Below are 15,643 nucleotides of genomic sequence, written 5' to 3' on the forward strand. Positions count from 1 at the left end.
GCAACGGGGCAACGCCAATTTCTTTTCATCCGATGCCATTTGGGGCAAAGCACCTTCCAGTCAGAAAGGGAACAGTTTGTGCCCTCAATTTCATGGACCTGGGTGCAGCCCAAAGCCTGCCTTTCCGCCAAGTTCGGAGGATGGCGGTGGACGCGCACTTGACCTTCTGCTCATGGAGAAGCTTCAGCAGGGCCACCAAAAAGCAGCTCTGCAAATTAATGCACCGGTGCAACTCACTCCAGGTGAAAGGAAGAGCACAGAAAGCCTCATCTCGGGCTGTTAAGGCTCCAGAAATATAATTTCCAACTTATTTTCGGAGCTTGCCATTTATTGAGCATCGCTAAGGAGACCCACTTCTCTTCTGCAGTAAGGTCCTCTCCTCTTCTTTCACAAGCCCAGGTGCAAGGCTTGGCAATACATCCTCAGGGGGTACACACCCCATAGCGTGCTGCTCTGTGCAGGGTCACTTGAGCACAACGATAACTTCAAATATCTTTTCTTTTTAAAAAATAAAAAAAGAGAGAGAGAGAGAGAAAAGCCTTTTCAATTGAGCAATTTTTACTTTTACAGCAGTTACAGCCAGCTGTATGGCTCTGTATGCGGTACCCGCCCGTGTATGTCCTTCTGCTAAAGTGACAGCTACAGAGAAGTAGTTGAAAACATTTAAGCAAAAGATGTTTTGTCATTCTGTGAAGCGTTAAAGGTTATTACAACTTGGCTGTGGACACAGACTTTCCAGCTTAAATTATGGATTTCATAATGTTCTGAACATCACTTCTGAAAAGCAAAGACCTTGGAGCATTCCTCCTCTGCTCTCCCCATGGTCCCCAAAAGCCTGAACCAGGGAGATATTTGACTTTTCATATCTAAGCTAAGGCAGTGGGGGAAAATCCCCATTCAGTAGAAAGTTAAGGAAAACAAACCTGAGCAGCTGCATGCAAAAATTACACGAAGTCCAAAGCCATCAAGTGTGAGCCTTAGGACAGAGAAACAGTCAGGCAAGTGCACAAATGCCTTCCACGTGTTCTGGGTAGAAATAAATGGAATTTTTTAAAGACTAACATGGAAACTGCTTTAAGCAATTTGTCATTTTCAATAGAGGCTCTGCAGTAAAAGAGAGATTTCGACAAGTTAAACAACTTCCTACCGGAGCAGCTGCATGCAATGTTTAAACTACCTCTTGCAGACTTCTTAGAAAAGGACTATTTCTAATTTTGCCATTCAGGAAGACTTGGAAATGTCACTGCCGTTTGATTTGACCAGTGAAGAGGAAACGCAGAGTGGAGAGAAGGGGAAAACAATGCAAATACCATTCCGTATTTTTTAACTTGATTTCAGGCAGCTTGGTGAGCGGGTGCCAAGAAGTGTGAATATTGCTCATTTACCTCCAAGAGAGGGAAGCTTCAGACATATTTTCTGTAAATGTTACAACTTAAATCTCACCTGGATATTACAAGACATCGATGTGAACTATCATCTCAAAGACAGCTCAGTCTGAGAGCATGTTTTTGCTAAACTTGAGCTAGAAACAATGTTTTTATGGCAGAGTCTTCCGAACGTGATCCACTGCAATGTGTAATAATGCCGAGGTCTCTTCTGTACCAGGGATTTTGAGGAAAAATAAATACGCAATAAATATTCCTCACTCTTTCTGCCACTGGTTCAGACAGCTATCAGCATTCAGCAGCGCTCCTGCTGTGTCCAAATACATGAAAGGTCCGTCCTTCAGAGGCCTTGATGAAGTTTTGTTTATCAGGTGGTGATGCTAACGGGAAGGCTTTGCTCAGCTGGGAGCTCAAGGAGGAGCAGGGACTGCCTGACACAACCCACAGGTTGCTGGGAAGATGCTTGAGGTTTTTAAAACCGGAGCAACAGGAGCAGAGCAGCAGCAAAAATAAAATCAGCTGTGAGACTATCATTTGTTACAGTAAAATCTACCTCCATCTGCAATCAACACAGAAAAAGAGGAACACCAGTTTTAATTAAAGTCTAAGATGGCTAAAAAAGTCCCTAAATTTCTAAAGAAAAGTTTTTAATCTTCCTGGTGAGCACACACCCCCAGACACGGAGGGTTCTGCAGGCAGCAGAAACACTCTTTGTCAGGAATCAACCAACAAATTACTGTATCCAGCACCTCCTGAAATGGGCTCCAGCCAGGCAGCTGATGTAACCTTCCCTGCCAATTAATTCAATTGCATTGTGGAAAAATACTTGTACTCCCAGCCAGGGGCAAGATCCCATCCGGGCAGCTACCGCTACAGCAGACGTACCGAATGAGAGCATACTGAAAATAAGATTTGATCGTGATGAGCCAGTTTGGGAGCCAGGGTTTCCTTGTCTTCCCCAGCATCCTTGGGGGAGAGCGGGCAGCACCGTTACGGCAAGATGCAGTGACAACTCACCCGCTCGGTCTCGGGACTCAAGCCGGCACAAAGCATGGCAGTCCCAAAGCAGGGCACAGATGACCAGGCTGAGTTACGCACCAGCTACACTAAATCAATTCGGAATAGATTTTGGTTAATCCACTGCAACCTTTTAACATCAATGAGCTCTTCGGGATTGTGACAACTTGCCTGGCTTTTAGGCAAACAGCAATTTCCACGCTGGTTTAGGCAAGCCTCGGCACCAATTATAGCATCTTTTACATACAGAGAGAAAAAGCCCTCTGCGATGTGTTACGTTAGCACATGCTTAAATCTAAGTGCTCTCGTTTTTACTGGGGCTTTTCTCATGTCTAACAGCTTCAGCAGATCTAAATTTACACTCTAACTGCTTACCAGTCTGCAATGTGACCAAGATATCCCATCCCAGATCAGAACTATGAAGAAGACAAAAAAAAGGCTGTATTTAGCTCCTGGAAAAACTGATATGTGTGTATTTCCAGCATCAACTAATACAACTGGAAAACTGGCAACAGAAAACAAAAATAAATGGAAAATCCACCTTGGATAGTCCCTAGGTCATCTCTTTTGCAGATAAAAATTTCAGCCTTTGACATGTTTTACAAGCACACAGTAAAAAACCTATAAGGTATTTTAAATGGAAACACTGTCGTGGCAAACCTCCACCTGAGCAGGACAGCCTGGCAACGCAGAAGGGAGCTGCTCCAGCTGAAGCAGTTTATCCATTTCCCCTGTTTTAATGTGGACCTAGGAAGCAGCAGAGCCCCACAGCACAGCAACGGGGAGCCAAGATTTGTGGGTCCACGACCTTGCCACAAACATCCCGACTGAGTCACGCAGCCTTTGTGTTTGGCTTCTCCCCTCCAAACATCACTTGGGGTCTTTTTAGTCTTTGCTCTCCTTCTCCTCCAAAGCATCCAGGCAGGGACAACTCTCGGGTTCACACGCTGCCTGGCACAAGAGAGCCCCAAACTTTATCAGGCTTGAAAGGTTGCCATCGTGCATCCACGTATTCACCACTTCTCCCACCCTCATAAAGGAATGACCTTCTGTTAAAGAGTAACTGCCACCTGCCTCTGGAAGGAGGGAGCTAAATGCCACTTTATTGCCTTTAAAATGCCAGAGACCTGTGCGCATGGTGAAACTGGGCACCTTTCCGAGATAACGTTGATAGGTGTGCTCTAGTTTTCCCTCCTGCACTCTCGAAATGACTCACAGGGACCAGACAAAGGTCGAGATAGCAGCTGGCCCCTGCACTTGCCAGGAAAAGGGAATCTGGATCTTCTTCTTCAGCAGCCGCGTCGCATAACCCGCTGAGAAAGTGAGAGACGTCTCGTGAACAAGCCGTCTTTCAAAACCAGCATGTTCCTGCAGATGATTTACAGGACAAGTATTGCTGAAACAGTTTCACCAGGGGAACACCACAGCAGCAAATTTAAATCTTTTTACAGGATCAGAGGCTGCCCGTGCATCTTTATGAGAGGTAATGGGCATGGGAGCTGTTCTTGGCCATAATGGTGGCGGTTTCATACTCTTCAGCTTTCAAATAGCTGTGCCAACAAACTTTGCCACTTATGGTGAAATCTATGTCACTGGCTGTTTAACAGCTTGAGCTGCTGGAGTCATGGGATTAGTTTCCACTAAAAGGGAAAAAAAGGAGGCAAGAGGAGGAGATTCTGGAACTCTTCACTGAAGCAGCTTTTGACAATACGAATGCTAAAGTGCAAAAATTAAATATATATATATATATTTTCATATATACACACCAGTCACACGTTCTAAGAGCCTCACCCAAGAATTCAAACTATTTTGATAAGTAATACACAATATTTTCACAAGCTCCTCCTCTTAGGCTGGGTGCAAGCTGTGTGTAGATATAAAACTTTCCCCTATAGGTAACCTCTGCAGGCAGCCAACCCTTGGACCAGCACAGCCCTGGTGTCCTCAGCACCCGTCCAGATTTTGCCCAGAGCAGTTCTCTGCCTCCCACAGAAAGCCAGAGACAGACAGTTACTGGGGGTTTAATTGCCTCACTCCACGTGTAGTAAACGAAGCTTCCTGCCACATGAAGGCTTTATATAGACTATGGTTAAGTTCAGACAAAAAGACCTCCATGTGAAATTAGGTCAACAACCTCAGCCTGTCCATGTATCTTCATTTGAAAAAAAGAAAAAAAAAAAAAAAAAGGAAAAAGAAAATGGGGTAATACAGTTACGGTAAATGTAGAAAAGTACTTGTCAGCTCAGATCTCCATTTGGAAACAGTCTGATCAGTAACAGCAGATGGTAGGTGACAGGGAGGACTCCGCAGTGCACAGAGACTATACGAAAGTTGACAAAACACTATGTACCATTGCTAAGCAAGTTTGGTGTTTGCATATAAAACAAATACACAAAATTTGCTGGGGTATGGGCAGAAGACAATCTAACAACAACAAAAAAGCCATCCCCTCCCAATAAACAAATGACTTACCAATTTTCTTCAAAAACAACTGAATCCGTGGATCCTCAGAGTGCCCCACTGTGAACCCAGCAGACAGGCTGCTGCTGTTCCTCTCAACCACAATCGGTGCACATTAAGAAGATATTCTATATTAGTCGCTTCATTGTTTAAGGAAAAATGCATACCAGGGAAAAGAGAAGGACATGATTCTTTGTTTTGCATCAGACTAATCCCTCCTTCGCCCTTAGGACAGGGAGAGAATAAAGCCTGAGCTGGACCAGTGGCTGCCAAAACCCCATCAGGCATCCTGTCCCACAGCGCCTTCCCCAAGCGTCAGCACTGCAAAGGGGAGACCCAGCTTGGAGGCAACAATGTCCCCAAATCCAGCCAAACCACAGACTTCTCCTCTCCAGGCTCACTGGGGATCAGCTACCCCAGGGCTGTGCTGTGCCACGCGTCCCCCGGCCGTCCCCGCGCGGCGCAGGGGAGCCGTGCAGGCTGTCCTCCAGCAACAGCCTGCAGGAGCATGAGTTATTTTAGGATATATTATACAATATATATATTTAAGGATATTCAGTAGCAAAGTTGCATCCTATATTATACATCGACGTAGGCATTTAGGGTGCCCGGAACAAGGTGTTTGTCTAGGCTGCTCTGGGACAGAGGCCTGGAAAGACAGACACACTCCTGGCTGGTCCTGCAGAAAGCACTCAGCTGCCTCTGCTTTTAGAGATGGCCTCAGCATCAGTAACAAATCCAGTAGTGAACAAGCAAATCTTTCCTCAACCTGATGCTTTTGGTATCTTTCATGCATCTCCTGCTGCCTGTTTCTCTCTCCCTCTCCTCCAGCCATCCTTGGCTTCCCGCAAGGCGCTGGTGGATCGTCCCTCTGCAGGTCCAAGCCCCAGAAGCATTATCCCATATCTCTGCCACTTAAATTGCTAAGTGGGAGTTCTACCCGCACCTTTGGGAAAGGAGGAGGACAGGCATGTTCCTTGCTATTTTTAAGAAAAGTCTTTTCACAGTTATTCTGCAGCCCAGGTCCTCACCTGCCCAGTTCAGCCTGTTTGGGAGGTAACCTTCCCCTCTCTCATGCATCCAAAAAAATCTGAGACATCTGCGTCTGTCATCAGTTTGGATTAACACCCACTTAGCGCAGGATCTGCACCACTGGAATAAGAGAAGTTGAACATCAAAGTTGTTTTTTTTTTTTGAAAGTACACAATATCTGCACAGCTTTGTTTGTGTTGAGGGAGTGGCTGGATTTTAGGCAGGCTCTTTTTCAAAGGCTTTTTGTTAATAACTAAATGAAAAACCCAGAGTTGAGGTTTTCCCCTTAAAAAACAAGCCACTGTGATTAAGGATATGAAGAAAGAAAAGTCGGTCTTTTCCCAGCATAATTGTACTGAGGCACTGACTTCAGGGCTCCAAAATTACAGATGTATAATCCAAGACAATGAACTCTCTAGTCAAGGATTAGCAAACCAAGCAAAACGATTCCTTATTCAAATGCCTTCCAATTGTAAGGGCATCTGTTCCACTTTGCAAGTCATCCCAAAGGCTTTGTTTGTTTTTTTTCCTGTTCCATTATGAAGACAGGGCGCTTTGCATCATTTTCACACCGTGTAATAACTGCTATTGTTTAGTCTAATGGGGGACAGTCAATGAAATCCAATAAATATTTTTACCTTATTTTTCTTTTAAGTTATGATACAAGCCCTCTCAAACATAAAAACAGGAACTGTTCTTAGTCAAAAGCCAAGTCTGTAAAAATGTAACCCAAAATGTCAGGCCCTGAAGAAAAAACTGTTTTGTTTCTCCAAGGTCTACTAGGGGCAGTTAAAAAAAAAAAAAGAATTTATGTAGGTTTAAATAATATTACTAAAACAAAACAGTTCAGCACAAATGATGCCAAAGTCAGGACTGGGGACTAGCAGAGAGAGCAGTGCCATCATTCCAGCCCGTAGCAGCGGAATAGCTCTGGAAACCATTTAAAATGTCACAGGAGGGAGGATGGATGGAGTGTCTGACCTTTGGAAACTGAAGGGTGGATCTCAACAAAAATATCCCAGCTACCCTGAGCCATGCTGCTCCTGCAGGGCCGAGAAGGATGCTGGCCCACCTATTTGGTCTAGAAGGAAAAGCAAAAAAGAAAAATAAAGAAGAAAAAAAAAAATCCAAATCTGCCAACATACCAGCCCAATGCAAAAGCTGCCAAGCTGCTCTGGAAACAGGTTTCCACAGCTCTCTATCAGATCAGTACAAAACAAATTCTGGACAATAGCCCAGGCTGAGGTTTGTTTCCCAGCACCAGATCCTTGCAGGGAACCCCAAACTTAGACCATCAAACACACTGTGGATCTCTACGGGCTGCCGGCTCCATCGGACTCGGAGCCTCACCTGTCAAACCGCCGCAACAGCTAAGCCAAAGCAAGTTGCGCGAGACCGAAATATAAAGTGAGAAAATAAAATATCAAGTGTCAAGAGAGACAGAGAAAATGATGATAGCGGTGAAAATTATGTTTCTGCAGGAGCTGGTCCTGCACGCTCAGCAGCGCTGTCACTCAGCACCGAAAAGCTGCTGTTCTCTCTGTCCTGCAAGCGGTGCCGCCGGTGACAGGGCCGGTGACAGGGTAACGGGAGCGGATAAGATCTTCATAGATCACAGGGGGGGTGACCCATTTCTGTGCCCTTGGTGCAAGAAGGTCACTTAATACTCAGTTTCTAAAAGGCAAAAATAAAATTTTTTCCACAGCTGAGCTAGAGAAAAACTCTGCAGAAATACAGAGCGAGAGAATCCCAAATTTTGCTGCTCCAGGAGTTGGGATGCGGAGCTGGAAGGAGCTCAGATGGGACGGAGGGGTCTGAGTACCAGCCCTCTGAGTACCACTGATTGCTCATGGTAAGGATCTTTGCCTTCAGCTAAGATTTCATCTCAAACTCTTCATAGGCCTCCTATAAATTGATGGCACTTGCTCATACAGAACCAGTACGCCTTGATTTATGCATTCCACTCAAAGTCAGAGGAAGTGTAAAAAAAACGAAACACCTGGAATAACTCGCAAGCATAGCTTGGGTCTGGACGAGAAAGTAAGGGAATGTAAATAACAAACCTGGTCAATTACTTTAAAAAACCTCAAGAGAGGTCCCAAGGATCCCACCCCTGCCCACAACTCAGACTTTGCGAATGCAATAGAAAAAGCCCTTGAGGCAGCAGCATCTTCTCAGTTTCCATGCTACTTTCAAACTGAGGGATGCTGAAATCTAACGACTGAGGGAATGTCGAACATAGTGAGGGAATGGGGACGCATCGGTCCAAACCATCAGTTCCACACAGCCACTAAAGTGCTACTCAGAAGATCTTTACACCTTAATGTAGCTGCCCTTGGGCAAGTGTTTTCCCTGTGCATGCATACATTGTCAAAGGAGTAAGGGTATTTCACAGGCATCAGATAGAGAAAGAGATACAGAAACAGTCAGAAGAGATCCATGAATGATCGCAGCCTGAACCAGAGAAAAATGACGATCCCAAACACGGGAATGCAAGGAGCTATTGATGGTTTGGCTTTCAAACCTGTTAAAATAAGTTCTTAAATTCCTAACAAGATACATGGAAGATGAATCCTAAATCTCACAATAGCAGGTCAATAATTCACTCATGCAGGAATTGTAACTTGGTCTTAAAAAATAAATCAAAACAACACACAGGATAGTGTTAACATCCTATTTTGCAATGCTGTTGAATGACTGCTCATAATTAGACTATAATTGTGGTTTAATTGCTCTGTGATCTGACTGGCCATAAAGAGGGAGCCTGGAGTCCCATCTCAATGGGCAGAAAGATTAACCTTATTGTGAAAAACAATCCCATTTCATGCCATTAACAGGATCATATTAATTCCTGAACATGTTTTATAATAGCAAAGATGTGGCACTTCGGCTCTAACGTCCACCTCTGGGGTGCTACCTCACGGCTCTGGAGAGGATGGATGACTGGTTTGCCACAAGCAGGATCAACTTCTAAATCCTGACAAGTACTACACGGTAAATTCAGGCATAGTAAAGATACGGTGTTCCTCGCAGCTGTATTTTAATACACAAACATACACATTTCATGACTATTAATGCAGTACTATTTTAAAGAAAGATTACTGATTCGTAGCAAAATATATTAGAAGTGATACAAAAAAAGAGATTCTGCCTTTTTTTATTTTACCTTTCTGTAGCGACTAGCCCCGCACAAGGCTCATCCCAGCGGGTCAGTGTTGAAAACAGGCCATATAAATCTAAAATGCATGAACGTCACCCAAGTTTTTGGATGGCAAATCTTTCACTCCACTTGAAATCCGCTTGGGTCCTAAAAGAACTTGGGTCAAACAGAAAAACAACTTACAGAATTCACCATGCAATGACTGGCGCTCAGCTACGCAAAGACTAAAGGAAAACACTTTTCGGAGCTCACGCGTGACGCTGCAGAAGTAAACTAGGAACAGCAAGAGCTCATCTCGAAACAGCTTTTCCCCTCGCTGGCCCAACGGCGGCAGCTGCCTGCACATTAAACCGAACGCAAGCTCTGCTACATCTCAGGGAGGCACCCATGCATCGCCGCTCACTTTCAGTCTCTGCAATGCCAGGCACCGGCATAACCGACCTAGCGTGGGACCTTCAGTGTCACCCACTTTACAAAGTGACACTCTGCTTCCCAGGGTTCGCTAAACTACTGAACACACAAAAATTTACAGATGCGTCAACTTTTCTTTCTTTTTTTTTTTTTTTATGTTCTAAAAAAAAAAAAAAATCCAAGACAGCAATTCTCTCACAAGCTCTCTCAGGAAAACAAAAGGAAAAGATCCAAATACCAGCTCATGCAAACTTTTTGAAAGAAGCTGGTTTCGTTCAGATTAGTACATGTAACCGATTTCAACATTTCGTGATCGCTTCATATAGCAAATGCCAGCCTGACATTGAAGTGTTGAGTCACCGCGCCGTATTTCAGAATTTACCTTAGGGTCAAGTTAATGTTTGAAAAGAAACAAATGCAGCTGATAGCGCTGGGTAAACAGTGACCGTTTCTGTTTGGGATCACGCCTGCTCCTGTTTGCCCTGTATATGGCTAAAAAAAAAAAACCAAATCCCCACAAAAACCCCACAACTCCTTCCTACTGTGGGATCATCCCAGCTGCAAAGTACTATGAAAATTATTAATTGCATAAACTGACCTCAGCACCTCATGGTTTCATAGCAATTGGTCATTTAGAGCTTGGGATCCTGAGAGAGACTTTTTAGGGAAGCAAAGCATTGATCCGAGAACTAAAAAAAACAATTTAAAAATAAGTGTACAAACACATCAGCTTTGACAGTTTCCCGTACTAAGCATCTGGCTTGGTATGATTTGGAACAGGTCATCTAACCCAAAGAGAAAAAAACAACAACAACAACAAAATAAAAGGCCACAATCTGAAATCCCTCTGAACGTGCCCATCTCTCTCTGAGGGAGAAGGAAAACCCAGATACCTTGCCTTAAACAAAACACGGTCAATTTTTATAGATAGAACCTTAATTCTTCCCTTGTGAAGAACAGCATGATAAACTTTTCTTCTGTTGTGCTGAGCTCTTAATCGAGATACATAAGAAGAAACAGCATGCCCGATTCTATTATTGATTTATCCAAGTGATTTTGAAAAACGCGAAGTGTGTTCAAGGAAGCTACAACATTCACAATACAGCCGAGAAATCACTGTGTTAAGGCAATGCCAGCTTTTCACAAGAACATGCGACCGTTGCTCCTATAATTCAATCTATTAATTCTATACTCTCAGACCATGCATAATAAAAATGCATTTATTAACTCCACAGGAGTTAATTGCCAATTTCATCAGAATTTAGGCACAGATGCAAGATGGAAACAGTCAGTCATAAAAGCACTACATGTTAACTGAGGTTTTTTCACACATTTGACAGTTCTGAAAGTTACTAAGATACATGGCAGCAGATTCTTCCTCTCTCTCCCCAAAACCCAGGCAACTATAGTGGTATATTTTTTCCTCAAACATAATACCAAAAAATGGTGCATATGGGGAAACAAAAGGGAAAGCGTCGTTAAAGTTCTTTAGCTTTCCTCACTCTCACGGGGTAAGCGAAAGACCAAAAAATCCCATGAGCAACACTAAATACTGTTATTCCAATTAAGCAAATTCATATAGGTTCCCCCTTTTTGTACTTTTTGGGAACCTATTCAAACTTACGACTCACAAAGGCAAGAAAAAACATTGCATGTGGACCTGTAAGTCTATAAACCCCAGTTTAATGATAAAGCCCGTGCAGAGCCCATTCCACCTATGTTTCACATCCCGGTCCCTTGTCTTCCACTAAGTGCAAGGTCAGAACAGTTATTTTCTCTGTTTGTGCTTGCAGACGACTGACTTATTTATAGTAAATTTCCTGTTTTTCCAGCCTTGTAAATGTCTTACAAAATAGACAAGGCAATAAAATGTATACATTTCCAGGCTAATATTGCCCTAGCACCTCAGCACCAGTTGATTAGGCACTGAGAACTGGGAAGAGGAGGAGAATCATAGTTAAAAATATGTTTATAATCTTATCTTCACACTCCTTCGCTGTCTGCTCTAGTGCCACACACCTCCGCTTGAATGACAGTTGCCATCCCCATAATGAGATTTTTAATCAACATAGAAGTAATGCATTTTAATTAAAACAGTCTCCTTTTCTACGCTTACGATCCTGATTCACGAGGGAGTTCCCCGCTTTGCACAGAACAGCGTGCAGATGCCAGGCTATCATTGACAGGCACGGGGAACCGCTTTCCAGGCCACAAAAATATTTAATGATTTTTTTTAAAAAAATATATATTTCTAGTCGACACTCCTGTCTAATAAAGCATTAAAAAAAAAAAGGGGGGGGGGGGGAGTGGGAGAAGGGAAGCTACAATCCCAGTAACCAGGGGCTTGGTTCTCACCTCTGGATGAGGATGGTCCAAGGTTCAAGCGCCTGCCCTGACTCCAGGCAGGGGTTTGAACCTTTTTCGCCCAAGTTCCAGGTAAACCCAACCAGTATGCTAAAACTCGGCTCTCTGCCCCTTCTTTTGACCATACCCTGGAGCTGAGACACATTTACCACTAACTTCTGTCATTGCTGGTATATTCCCATGACATGTTTCCATTTAGATTAACTAGTGTTGCCAAAATAACAAAAAGTTTAATCACAAACTGCTTGGTTGGGAAGGTGTTGGTTTTTTTGTTTGTTTTTTTGGGGTTTTTGTTTTTTTTTTTTTTTTTTTTTTTTTTTACACACCTTCTTTCATGCACCAACACCATCACATTGCAACATCAGAAGCTGTATTTTAACACTTCTGGTAAAACAATCAGTATGCAAAAAGCAACCTGCCTCATTTCCTCATACTTTTCTTCATGCTTTTCTCCCCCTCCCGCCTGGGCAGGGAAAGCAGCAGGCTCAGTTTCCACTTCCCAGTGAAGCTGAGAAAACGCATCCGGGAAAATACACATTTGTTTAAAGAAAACTGTTTTTGTTGGGAGTTCGACACTGTTCGCTGCAATATTTCTCTTGGAAATGCCTAACAAGTAGCCGTCCTTTGGTACATCAGCTCGGGGGCAGTTTTGAGCTGACGCTGCCCCTGTGGAAGGGGAGCAGGTGGCGGAGGGGGACTGCACAGCTCAGCTCAGCTCCTCTCGACACCCATCGCTGCCATCCACTCCGCCACCGGAGGTTTGCAGGATGGCTGTGAAACAAGTGCCTGCAGCCCTCCGGCTCAGCGTGTCAGTGAGGCTGGGGACAAGTCTTCAGGTGACAGTCCTGCCAGCCGGCCACAAATCTTGTCCGCAGCGACCAGCTGGGCTGAACCAAGAACAAAATAAAAACCCTCTCGCACCACCAGCCACAGCAAAACCCCCAACTTTGGGACGCGTACGCGCCTGGATGACAAACAAACTTTCCCCTAAGGAATCTCTTGGGCGACTCAAAGAAAACTTCCCTTCCTTCCTCCATCCCGCACACCTGCGGGTGTCCGGCTGCAGCCCTGCTCATCCCGCCCATCCAACCAACCTCCGAGCAGCTGTGGCAACGCTAACAGTTTCCTAGCACTAAATTCAAGTCCTGCCCTGGAAACGACGAGCCCATTAGCCAGGCCTCTCAGGCTAACCTGTTGAGCCACTGTTGCGTGTACACGGATGTGAAGTGGCTTTTTTTTAATCTCGCATGGGAGGACTCTTCCTATTCCTCTTCCCCAGCCAAACGAGAGAGCTACCTGTGCATGCCTTCACCTGTGCGCTGCAGGGCTGGGAGCATGGATGTGCCCTCACCTAGGGCAAAGCAGGGGGGAAAAAAAAGCACCCCCGAGCTGACTTTGAGCCAGAGAGGGGAACTGCCCTCGCAGGAGGGTCACAGCTTGTCCCTCCCCAAGGCAGACGGCCAGCAATGACATGCTGCACTTTTTGAAGAAGACTCCAGTCATCGCCCAGCAGTGTGGCTGCTCGAAAGGATGCTCAGCGGCTGGAGGAGGGTATCTCCCTCACATTCCCCCAGCTGCGGCTTTGCCCTGGCCGCTCCAGGGGTCAGCCCCGGACACGGGGCTCCCCCCGACACCCGCGGATGCCCCCGCCGAGAGCGCTGGAGGCTCCGTGGTGCCTTAGGGAAAGCCTCCCGCAACCGCTCGCCGTGCTTAACGCAGGCCAGAAAACTGCAGGGAGACTCCGGACCGAGTCAGGACGCGAAGGTGCCTGTGCCTAAGCGCACACGGCAAAGGTGCGCACACGAGTGTGCGCAAACGTACGCGCAGACACGCGCAGCGACGAACTCCTTTCGGGGTCCTGCGCTGCCCCGAAGGGCTAACGCTCGCCTCCCCCTTCCGTCCCGCGCTCGCCCTCGGCCACCCGGCACCACCCTTCACCTCCCCCGTGGGCCCGTGGGCAGCGCGGAGCGGGTCCCCCCCGCCCCGTCCCGTCCCTCCGCGGCCGCGCTCGCACCTTGTCGGACGGCTTTCACCGCGATGGGGTCCTTGCAGCTCCGGATCACCTCCAGCACATCGTAGCGCGGCAGCCCCGAGACGCGGACCCCCTGCACCTCCAGCAGCAGCTCCCCCTCGCTCAGCGCCGCCTCGCCGTCCCCCGACACCGCGCCCGCGTAGGGGAACTCGCCGTACTCCGCGCCGCCGAGCAGGGCGAAGCCCAGCTGCCCGCCGGGCCCGCGGGTGAGCGAGCACTGCCGCACCCGGCTGGCCCAGTGGTTCTTCTTCTGGACGACCCGCGACATGGTGCTGCGCGGCCCTCCGCGCCCGCGGAAGCGCGGTAAGCAGGTGCGCAAGGGGCGCCGACCCGCTGCCTCATAGACCGCGCCGCCGCCGCCGCCGGCCCCTCAAGCCATCACCGCCGGCGCCGCGCCCCGCTCCGGCCGCGCACGGCCCGCATGGCTCCGCGCCCGCGGAGGGCGCGCGCCCACCTCCCGCCCTCCCCCTCCCGCCTTATTAAAAAAAAAAATTGGGGGGAAGAAAAAGAAAAAGCGCTGAAAAAGCAAATCCGGCTGGTCCTCGCGCTGCTGCTTCGGTTTGCCGCCCCTCTCCGCGGGCGCTGCGCGGGGCGCGGAGGCGGCGCGCGGCGCCTTTAAGGCGATACAAAGACCCGTTTGTTTTGTTACACTTCGCCCCGTCCCGCTCCGCCGCGCTCCGCGCCGCCGGCGCAGGCGCCCTCGCTCAGCCCGCCCCGCCCCGGCCCGGCCCCCGGCCCCGGCCCCGGCCCCCGCCCGCTCCCCGCCCACGGCCCGGCCCGGCACGGCCCGGCACGGCCCCCCCGCGGGCGAGCACCGGGCCGGCCTCGCTGTCCCCCCCCCCCGGTTGCCCCGGTTCGAGGGGCCTCGCTCCCACGGACAAGTTTTGCGAAGGGTGCCTGCGCACCCCGCGGGGAGCCGTGGTGAAACCCCTCCGCAGAGAGAGCTCATCGCTGAGAAGGGGCTGGGGAGCGCGGGCGGGTCTCCGCTCCGCCGAGAGCTCCTCCAGGAGCTCAGCCCCTGGAGATGCTCGTGTTTCGGGGGAAAGAGGGATGCTAATCCTTTGCTTTCCCGGGAGGATTTCTAGGATTTTCCACGTTGCAAACCTCTGGAATCGCTGCTCACCTGTGCTCTCCAGGGGGTTGTTACGGGAGAGGCTGCGATGAAGTGGAAGTCCCGAGTACAAACTTGCACAAGCCTGTCATTAAAACGGTATCAAAGCGCTTGCACAAGGCTGAGTGAAAGCCGTGCTCGTATCCTTAGTTCCCCACTTCTCCATTTTTTAGTGCTTGAATTTGCAATGTTAATAACGTTCTCACATTTTACTTTCCCCGCGTAAGTGTTTAGAAGCTGGACAGATCTATAGCGAGGTCTGTCTGCTGGGGACAGGGACGTGCATCCATTTGTTTGCCCTTGGCCGCAACTTTTCAAAGTTACCCAGAACTGGTGCAAAACTCAAAAGGGGAAAATAAGTAAGCGTGCACATACCAGCTGGCCCTTCCAGGTCATGCTCCATGCTTCCAAACCTGAAAGCCAGGCCTCATTTTGAGCAGTCTTATGCATGACCGAACCCTTTCCAGCAAGGAATTCAGTTGTCAGATGTGTGCGTTCCCTATTTTGCTGCTAATCGGGACTGAGAAGCGACACGGGGAAACAGGGAGCCTGGGCTCGCTCCCTGCGCTGCCCTAACGTGCGCTCTGCCGGTACAGCCCGCAGACTTTTGCTGCTGTCCACGTTGCTCCCTCATCTCACATCTTTCAAGCCATGCGTGTACCGAAATGGTC

The 15,643-nt window shown here is 47.7% G+C and overlaps 1 protein-coding gene across 23 annotated transcripts in view; it reads right to left on the reverse strand.

The window, feature by feature from the left end:
* The window catches only part of MAGI1 (membrane associated guanylate kinase, WW and PDZ domain containing 1), a 359,795-nt gene extending 345,473 nt beyond the window's left edge, over nt 1-14,322 (reverse strand). For 14 of the 23 annotated variants that reach the window (XM_087743427.1, XM_087743425.1, XM_087743422.1 and 11 more), the window contains exon 1: nt 13,844-14,317. In XM_087743427.1, the coding sequence (XP_087599553.1) occupies nt 13,844-14,129 (286 nt within the window). In that variant the 5' untranslated portion in view covers nt 14,130-14,317. Of the gene's footprint in view, nt 1-13,843 lie in introns of all 23 variants that reach the window. The other 9 variants (XM_087743432.1, XM_087743431.1, XM_087743416.1 and 6 more) reach the window with 3 other exon arrangements.
* Between the last annotated feature and the right edge of the window lie 1,321 nt (nt 14,323-15,643).

Source organism: Nipponia nippon, unplaced genomic scaffold (genome assembly GCF_047370975.1).
Source record: "Nipponia nippon isolate SJK-2023a ecotype South Korea unplaced genomic scaffold, ASM4737097v1 scaffold_9, whole genome shotgun sequence".
Classification (NCBI taxonomy): Eukaryota; Metazoa; Chordata; class Aves; order Pelecaniformes; family Threskiornithidae; genus Nipponia; species Nipponia nippon.